The sequence below is a fragment of the Pezoporus occidentalis genome, unplaced genomic scaffold, assembly GCF_034315485.1.
Source record: "Pezoporus occidentalis ecotype Australia unplaced genomic scaffold, CSIRO_AGI_Poc_V1 ctg130, whole genome shotgun sequence".
Taxonomy (NCBI): Eukaryota; Metazoa; Chordata; class Aves; order Psittaciformes; family Psittacidae; genus Pezoporus; species Pezoporus occidentalis.
In genome coordinates, this window is record NW_026913104.1 from 1,814,513 (window position 1) to 1,823,966 (window position 9,454).

The 9,454-nt window shown below is 42.5% G+C and overlaps 1 protein-coding gene across 3 annotated transcripts; it reads right to left on the minus strand.

The window, feature by feature from the left end:
- Nucleotides 1–927: 927 nt before the first annotated feature.
- Nucleotides 928–8,220, minus strand: LAYN (layilin). 3 transcript variants are annotated; one of them, XM_062608680.1, is made up of 8 exons: nucleotides 7,980–8,220; nucleotides 6,675–6,698; nucleotides 5,503–5,797; nucleotides 4,431–4,588; nucleotides 4,038–4,076; nucleotides 3,608–3,691; nucleotides 3,252–3,354; nucleotides 928–2,536 (listed from the first exon to the last, which is right to left on the minus strand). In XM_062608680.1, exons 1-8 carry the CDS (start codon nucleotides 8,176–8,178, stop codon nucleotides 2,185–2,187), a joined length of 1,254 nt encoding a protein of 417 aa, XP_062464664.1. In that variant the 5' UTR covers nucleotides 8,179–8,220; the 3' UTR covers nucleotides 928–2,184. The 3 variants fall into 3 exon arrangements, with proteins under 3 accessions (XP_062464664.1, XP_062464663.1, XP_062464665.1); XM_062608679.1 differs by having other exon boundaries at nucleotides 928–2,539; nucleotides 7,980–8,214; XM_062608681.1 differs by lacking the exon at nucleotides 6,675–6,698 and having other exon boundaries at nucleotides 928–2,539; nucleotides 7,980–8,211.
- Nucleotides 8,221–9,454: the final 1,234 nt, after the last annotated feature.

Sequence of the window (9,454 nt, forward strand, 5' to 3'; positions counted from 1 at the left end):
CAATGACTATTCTCCTAAACCAGGCTTTTGCTCTGCAGGAGAAATGGTTGCAAACGTGGTGTCATTTTCAAAACAGAAGACTTTTATCTCATTTCCTTTTTAGGGGACTACTTTTTTAGGGGCTTCATCTTGCACCACTGAGTCATGTGGAGGAACAGTGCGAGATCGGCAGACATTCTGTGACACCACAGATACGCATGACAGCCATTGTGCACATCAACTTCACCTGTAGCATTTGGGAAATGAGAGACGCAGCTGTGGCAACTAACCAAAATATTTCCAGGTTTATAGCAGACAGCAACAGCACACAGATCCAGAAAGGACTTCCTGCATATTTGCATTGGCAGGACAAATCATGGCCATGTCATGCACTCATTTCTGTTGTTGTTTCAGTCCCACATTAAACACCTTCTGCCAAAGCCTTTGCCACAACTTTGTTTCCCAGTGGCTTATGCAAATTGGTTTTGCTTCATTTCCCTATTTATTTATTCCTGTGCAATGGAGAAGATCAAACTTTTATGGAACCCTGTCAAGAGCTGAATGTGTTTCAGGTGCTTCATAGACTTGTTTGGCAGCAGAATGTTGCTCTCCTGGAGCCGGAAATACTCACCTGCAGAGCAATAGGTGAGTAATATTTGTGTTCCTGTTTGACATGCTTTATTCGTTTGGTCATTCTCCCTCCATTACCTTGTCTCTCATCAAAGGAAAAAACAACTCCAAAACCCAGATGGATCCAAAACCCAGAGCTTAGCAAATCGCTAGTGTAAAGCCAGACAACAAAGATGTAACCGTCTTTTGAAAACTGCATACTGAGGAGTTATGGCTTCAGTAAGCATTTTACGGTCTCAAGATTGCCTCAACCTGCACCTTTGTTTTAGCTCTAACCAATAGAGAGTGTCAAAACTGAAGCTTTTAAATGCAGGCAGAGATAAACAAGCATCTACTATTTTTATTTAGCTTGTGAAAAGATCAAATGTGATCTAACTGAATAAGTAAAAAACATTACTTGCTACATACAGGGTTAGGTGCCAGAGCTGCTTAACCAAACCATATATTTTAATCAAATAAATTTTTATACAGCTTCTAGACATGCTTCAAAATTGCTGCACAGATCTGCTGGTTAATAACATCAATTTTATCTATTACAAGGCCTCATTATTGTAGTCCCCAAAACACTTCAAAGTCAATTATTAGATTTTAGGCTTCCCTGTAAGCCTGTGAATTGCTGTTTTTTCTGTTTTTCATATGGGACTGAGGCACTCATAGTTAAGAGCAGACTGAGACAGAGTACGGAGCTGAAACCAAATGGCCCCAGATACATGATAATGCTCAAAATGCTTTCTTTCCTTCAGTGCAAATATCCAGCTTCCAAACATTCAACATACTTGGCTTTTTATGTTGCAATCCCACTTATTAGTTCAATGGGATACAAACAAAACTCCATTTTTAAAGAACAATTCCATTGGTGGAATAATTGAAAACAGAGCAAGTACAGTGCTGGTTTACTCAAAGCTGAACATATTTGCCTTGAGAATCTATAAATCAATGGATGAAGCAGTTGAGATGCCAGATCAGGCAGGACAAACAAGTCTTAATGGTCTGACTTTGCAGTGTTTTCTACACATATGCAGCTACAAACATGCCAAGATCCCTAGCAAAAAGCTGTACAGCTCTGAATGCAACCCCACATTCATGACTTCTTTATTAACAGCTGGACCCCATTCACAAACTCAAACTGGCTCTGTACTGAAAAAAAAAAGACTCCAGAGGCCACAGTGCTGCAATCAGTACCTATGAGAAACCATAGGTTTATATATATCTATATATATCCAGTCACTAGTGACTTTTAACACCTTTGAAGGTCAGTTAAATAAATACAGATTTTTGATTGCACTTTAGTTTCAAAGGCATATCTTTGGAGTACAAAAAAAGAATAAAGAGAAATAACAAGCCATTCCCAGGGGACAGGAGACTTGATGCAGAGCAAAATATATACATTCTTTTCAGTCTGGATCTTTAAAAACCCATATTCTTTCAGAAAAAGAGAAGAATATAGGGACAATGCAAAACTAGGATAAACATCACGTATACTATTATTAAAACAAGTGCATAGGGAAGGCAGGTTAGCTTGTATCAACATTCACTTTGTCATCCATATCCCAGGATTTGTTTTGTTCCATTTCCTTAATATCCATAAATCTCATTCTCCACCCAGGCCGATTCCTTGCTCCTCCCCACATGATGTCCACACATCTCATAGATATCATTGGTCACAAAGCCACTTTCAGTACTGGTCAATGTCACAAAGCCACTCGATGTATTTGTTGCTGCACCACTGTAATCACTGGGGAAACTGTCAAGCACCTTATCTTCCTGTTTACGAAAGGAAGAATTCTTAGTGTCAGGCCTGGTTCCAGCCAGATCTGCTTCTGATTGCTTCTTGATGACTTTGTAAATATCCAGATTTGGACTGTTTCTGCTGTGGTTAGACAGCCATGCATCTTCCTCCTTTGGGCTTGCATCAATTTGCTCCTGTCTCCTTAGGGATGGAGAAAAGGGGACAAGTCATATGATTTTTTACAGAGGCAAATACAAAACAGTACCACACCTCTCAGTAATGTAATGATGGCCCTTGGGGAAAGCTGACACTTAGAGCCTGGACTCCGGATGACATTTGTTATTGCTTGCTTCCAGGTGTGTTCTATGGCAGGACCTGCTGAGGTAGTCCTTGCATTCTGGTGCCAGCTGAGATGCTGAGGCAGCAAAACTCTACACTGACACTCCCAAAACTACAGCCAGCATCACCATCAGAGGTACTGTACACACAAGGAAAGCAAGGAGAGGGAACTGGGAAACGTTACTTGCTCCAAATGTATGTCCTTTTATTTCCAATATGTTTTTCACTTTTTAAGGGGATCTGATATTTCAAGTATTTTCTTTAATAAGAAAACTTCAGTGCTAACAATTCAAAATCATCATCTTGTTTTACACTATTCCCTAACTACTATAGGTCTGTGAAAATAGTAAAATGGCCTAATGTGATTTACTTGAATTTTTACTTCACAAGTTACTTAGCCTGGAGCTAACACCTTTTAAACATTTATTTGGCTGAAATACGACACAGTTTAAACATATATTTGACTGAAAACAGTCCTCTCCAGAGCATCTTGCAGAATTCTAATGCTAGCTATAAAATGATTTCCAGAACAAGGTATCATATATTCACTAGTTACACAAAAAATGTCACTTACCTCTTCACAACAAGCCAAAACCAGAAGATGCCTATAACAACTATGAGGAGCAGCAGTACAGGAATGCTGGGAATAAGGATGTAGGCAAGACTCTGAACAGGTTCTAGGGGTGAAAATAAGATTCCAGCTTTTATTCACTTCCAGTTGCATTTGATGTGCCCAGAACTTCATAGAAAACTTAACTGCTGCAAGAGGCAGCATCATCACAGCTCAATGGGCTTCTAGTTTTGCTAATAATCTAACAGTATGTCCTTCTCAAAGGCAGCAAGTCTAAGAGTCCAATCATCTACTTAAGCAGGTTAAAGTAAAATAAGCTCAAATCTTCAAGATTATGGAAGCCAATAAACACAACATACCTTGGGCTTTCACAAGTGTTACATTAGCATCTTTTCTATGGTGCTCTTTTGGGAATAGTGGGTTTAAGGGTTCTGTTGCAACACCTGGAAAGAAGCAATATTTCAGATGTTATTTGAAAGAGTTTAAGAATCAAAAAGTGAGGGTGAGAGGAGATTGAAGAGACTGTCAGCTGCAAAGACGTGCAAGGTATATTGGTACTATTCTGCTTAAATTTCTGCAAGCATGACCAGTGGTCCCAGATACTGCATCAACAAACAGCAATACCGTGTTCCTGCAGAACGGGTTATAGAACAGCACAAGGAAACGGCAGGGATACTTCTAGCATAGCAGTTTTCAGTGTGTGATTGTTCTTAACAATGAATGTCACAGGGTATTTTTTACTGAAAGTTATCATGTCATTAAAAAAAGGCTCAGATATCTGTAACTTACCTTTCTGGGAATTCTCTATTGGAGCTCTCGTTGTCTTCTCTAAAAGAGAAAAATATATGCAGTTTCGTCATAAGCTTGACTAGGGAGACCAGGTGTACTGAATATAGTCTAATAGCATGAGCACCCTTCTTCAGCATTCTCTGCCCCTCAGGCCACGTTTGAGGTATCAAATGCTTTATAAAAATCCCCCGAGAATTCATGAAGTCACAAAGCAAGTAGCTACAGAGATTGTTTTCCCCGTGACTTGCATGAACCTAAAGACATCTGTCTCTCACCAGATATTTCCAGTAAATCTAAGATAGGGTTTCCCTATCAGTTATAGCAATTTTCTCATACTTCCTCTTGGGGACTGTGAGCAGGTTGGGTTTTTAAAGCTACAGAATGACTCATTACCAAGGGAATATTTGCAAATGAAGTTATTTTTCATGTTGCATCTGTCATCGTTCCATTGAAACATGTAAGGACCTCCAACACCTGGTGGGGCAGATGGCTGGTAGTACATCACAACACAGATTTCACTCCCACAGGATGGCTCATCTACATACCAGTTCCTAAGAAAATACAGCAAACATGTCAAGTAAGACTTGACATCACTTTCCATGATACTGCAGAAGCTCACATAGAAATACAGCATACAGGGCACCACAAAGGGCAGAATCTAAGAGGATGACAGCTCAGCACACCCCACCCCACCCTCACCCCCCACTTCCACTGTGTAAAAGTAGGAGTGCTGAGCACTTCATGAAAGCTGATCAAGACAACAGAAGTAATTCCAGATACACCAAGGTATTCAATATGGAAATAAACCCCACACATGTCAAATCAAGCAGAACTTTTGAGGCTAAACACGTTTTGGTTCTATGCTGAACAGAAATGTGAAAGTAGTGAAAACAACTCCAGTAAACTCGTATTGGTTTTAAAGGTTATTGCATTTATAGTTTAACTACAGCAAATGCTGTAAGACTCATGTCTACAATAAATACTGAAGCTCTCCAATCTTACTGTCTAGCAGGAAAAAACGCTATTCCCTCAGCAAGGAAAAAGAGACAGGCCCATTGCTTAGGACACCAGGGACAAAACTTCAGGGAATCTGAAGCAGAGGGACCTTCAGGTCAAAATACATTTTCTTCATGCCTAATCAGAGATTTTTAAGACCAGATCACTTGTTCATCCACCTCCTTTTAGCAATCAGAAACTACCAGTCTAGCCCCAAGCTAGACATTCTAGGTGCTTCATATGCAGCAAAGAGAAAGCAGGGTCTACAAAGGGTAATTTGTCTACCCCTTACATCTGGGTGGGATTAATTGCTCTCCAGAGATACTACCACTTGTCAGTGACTGCAGAAGGAACACAGAGGACAGCTAGAACAACACTGGTTGACTCTTGAAAGAATCCTTTCTGACTGCTAAAGGCAGTTGACAGTCCCTAGCCAGTTTGCTTCCCAGAATTGCCCATAGGTACCTACCGGAAGTTGGATGAGCTGCCATCTGACCAGAAGTAGAGGTTCTGGCAGTCTGTACTGTTGTCTACCTCCTTTTTCCTCCTAAGCCCTATCCAAAAGTCTCCATCAGAAGCTAAGAGACTGTCAATGAATCTTTCAATCAGTCTTTGCTCTGCTTCTGTTTCAATACTGACTAGATGTCCACCATCAGTTCTGCAGGCATGCTGTGCTTCTTCGTAGCTGATCCTGCGTGAAGCATCATGAAAATAAACTATTTTGTAGCACGGTGGCTCTGTTCCACGACGACAAATTGTCTGTCCTGCAGAAATGGAAAGACCTGTTACAGAAACTGCGGCTGTTAGTAGCAAACCTGAATGCTAATACTTCCATTTGGTTGAGTTTCACACTGTATAACAAGGGTTCAAGAAGGCTTTTTTTTAAATTAATATTATTTTTAAGGACTTAAATTGGCTAGAATTAGAGATCCCCTTACAGAAGCAGAGATAATTTATCTTCTGGGGTTTATGTGCTACTTTCATGGAGCGTACACTCAGTGTATTACGATGTGTTCACACAGTACAGTTGTCAGCATTGCTCTGCACTGTCATGTTACTGACTGCCCAGGAAGTAAACAATGTCTGCTTTCAGACTGTCGTAAGCCAAGGACTTTCTCATGCATGAAGCAGCGGGGCTTATTTTGATTACAAAGAAAGGAAAGATCAAAGTGAAAAGATACATAATCTAAAATTATGCACTTGTATGTTTCTCAGCAGAAGAGTCCCAATATTTAGACTGTGCAAACAAACAGTTTTGTTTTACTTAGTAAATATTTCTATTCAAGCACCGGGCAGGCACAATCTGCTAACCTAAATGTTTTTATAGCAGAGAAACATTTAGCAACATTTGCAACATACTCTGAACAAATGGGATGCGAGGACAGGTCATTATGAACCCCTCCATATGCTGCCTTTTCTTTATTCTTCTACAGCCATTCTAAAAGTGAGACTTTAAACACCTTTTCACTGGAATTTTCGAGCAGTTCAGTCCTAAGAAGCACAGAATCTGCTGCCATTTTACACATAAAACTGGCTGTACCGCAAAAGCAGTATTTAAAAATACATCTTTAGGCATAACCTATGTTTCCCTCCGTAATGTAACACTTATGCAGGCTTGTTGAAAAAGAAAAAAGAGCTTACCTCTTCTGAGGGATATGTCCACTGCTATTGTGAGAGACATAAGAAAGTTACTGAGACATCACATTGTTGTTAACAGCAGCAACTGTCTAGAAACAGTGTCACAAACTGCACTTGGTTTCTTTTCCGATACACAAACATATTTTTTTCTGCATTAACTGGCAGAAAATCTGTCTTCTCAGACAAACTTGCCACTGCTTTCAACTAGGGGAAAATCTATTGTACTTGATTACTGTCTAGACTTCACTGCTGGTTAGGTTCCCAAGTATAATTTATGTAAGAAGTCAAATGGATGTGTAGCTCTAACCAATGCTGAAAGGGTTCCTCATGTTTTCCCGCTATCTCCTCATTGCCTAGATGGGATCTGCCTCAAAGCCTGCTGAGCCTCGATAATTCAAGACTACGGATAAGTCAATTATACTGAGAAGTATAAATTTCATGAATAGAAATACATCCTGAACCCCACAGCTGGCAGCAGAGTCCTCCAAATCACTCCCACAAAAGTCCTACTGCAGACAAGAGCTTCGCAGAATTAAAAATGGATTTATAGATATAATAAAGCTATTTGCCTTATATTAGATTAACATAAACATCTCATGGGTGACAGTGTTCAGGCTTTCTGCTAAATATCATGTCAGGCAGAAACTTCCCCCAGACTGGCTGTTCTGTACCCTAAAACCAGACTAGACTTAACTAGTTTGGGTACTACATCCAAAAATTACTGCTGGTTGAAATTTGAGCTGCCGTATGTCATCTATTCCCATGAAAGGCATCTAAATAGGCAACATTCCTTTGCACAAAATCAGGAGACGAGACTCAAGGAACACTTTGTAGAGGAAGAGTAAGACAATCTGGTGTTGTCTGGAAACTCAGCCAGGCTGGTAGTTACCACTGACAAAAGTGGTTCCATTAGCCAGGGCGTCACTGGAAATTCCTAGGGCTGAGGCAAAAATACAGCAGAGAAGGGTTTCTTATCAGAAGAGGAAAATGAAACTGGACTACCAGCGTACCCCTTTTACAGCCAGGAACGAAGGGCTGCTCCCACCCAGAGTGGAGGATGTGGAGATCTCTCTTGGGCAGGGCTAGCTGCCGCTGGGAGTTAGGAGAGAAAAAAATCACTGCTCTAGGTAGCGTCGCCTATGTCGCGACGGCTCTACCAGCCAGCCGATCCCCCCTCGGGCCAGGGGACGAGTCTCGGCCGGGCCGCCAGCCCCCTGCCCGGTACCCAGCGCTTCCCCGGACCCTCGGCGCCGTCCCCACTCAGCGGAGCCGGGCCAGCGGAGGGCCCGCCCGCCACCCCGTACATACCGCTGAGCAGCCGCGCTCCCGCAGCCCAGCCCAACGCGGCGGCGCACAGGGCCGCGGCCGCCAGCATCGTCCCCGGCTCCGTCGGCGAGCGCTGGAGGCCCGGCTCGCTGCGCTGCACCGCGACACCCCATGCGAGTGGCCCGCGGCCCGGCGGCCGGGGGAGAGGGGATGGAGGGCGGAGAAGAGGCCGCCGCCTCATCCCTCCCACACCGGGCTCCGGGCCAAAGTCCAGCAACGGGACCCGCCTCCCTCGCGGCGCATCTCGCCTCCGGCGGCATCCGGCTGTCCAGCTGCTGGGCACATGCTAAGCCAGCACCTCTTTAAACTGCCCCTTTCCCAGCCGCGCTTCAGACAGCCCATTACTTCTGCGTGTTTTCCCCCGCTCCAGCTTTATAATTTCTCTCTCCCACCTCATAAATGATAGGGCGTGAGGGCAGGATACACCTCCACTCTCCACCACGTGTGAGTCATAGAGAGCAAACCTGCAGACCCTCAAACCTGCAGACCCTCCCCACGCAGATGGGCAGCTGTCTTTAAGAAACTGCTTCAGACCTTCAGACAGAACAGGGGAACTTCCAAACACAAATAAATGCTGAGCCTCATGCCCGGTGGCTAGGGAGGTGATGTGTACCTGTTTCTGGGATCGGTAGCTCTCCAGTTAAGACTTTAATGGCTCAGTCTCTAAGAGCTTTTTACAGGTTGCAGAAAGGGGTAGAGCACCAAAGTGAGTGAATACAGGAGCTTTAGGGGGTAGAGTTTTTTCAGACAGATAGTAGCTAGCGTTGATATTTTAAGAGGAGGTTAGTGATTTGATGAAAGCCTTAAAACCTCTACCAGCTGTTGGGAGTCCAGCTGGAGAAAGTAATCTGAGGTAGGTGCTGGAGCTGAACTAAGGCTATGGCTTTGCAGCATGTGGCACGTCTGTGAAATGCAAACATCAGTGGTATTTTAGAACTGAACTTTTACATTCCCTAAGTCCTTGGTGAACAGAGTTTGAGTATAGTTAATAACAAGATGCTGAAGCAACTTAACAGCCATGAGCAATTAAAACTGGTTTCATGAACTTGAATGAGGACTAATATTTTGATGGGACAATTTTATATTTAATTTCCTGTATTTTTGAAAACAAAACAATTTGAAATGAGGTATGTCCATGTAAGTGACATATGTGTCTATTTCCAAACTGTTAGGTCATATAATTGGAAATGCTTCAAATACAGGGAAGGATGCAAGAACCAAGCATCTGACCTGGCTAGCCTGAGTTGTAGGACGGAAGTCAAGACTTTATCAAGCCAATCTTCATTACCCTGAAGCTCCACTAGTACATTCACTCTTTTGAGAACTTTTGACAAAGGAAATCCTGTTTGTGAATTACATTTATTTGTGAAAGTTCCCCCCCCCCACTTTTATAGACCAAAGTAACCAAAATAATTAAAAGGACAGAAAATAATTTGTATTCTAAATCCACTGGAAAG

Coding starts and splice junctions, on each gene's coding strand:
- LAYN (XM_062608679.1), bottom strand. CDS start 8,178: ATGAGGCGGCGGCCTCTTCTCCGCCCTCCATCCCCTCTCCCCCGGCCG. Junction 4,589..5,502: donor GGCAGCTCATCCAACTTCCG/GTAGGTACCTAT, acceptor GTATTTTCTTAG/GAACTGGTATGTAGATGAGC. Junction 2,540..3,251: donor TTTTGGCTTGTTGTGAAGAG/GTAAGTGACATT, acceptor TCCATCCCTAAG/GAGACAGGAGCAAATTGATG.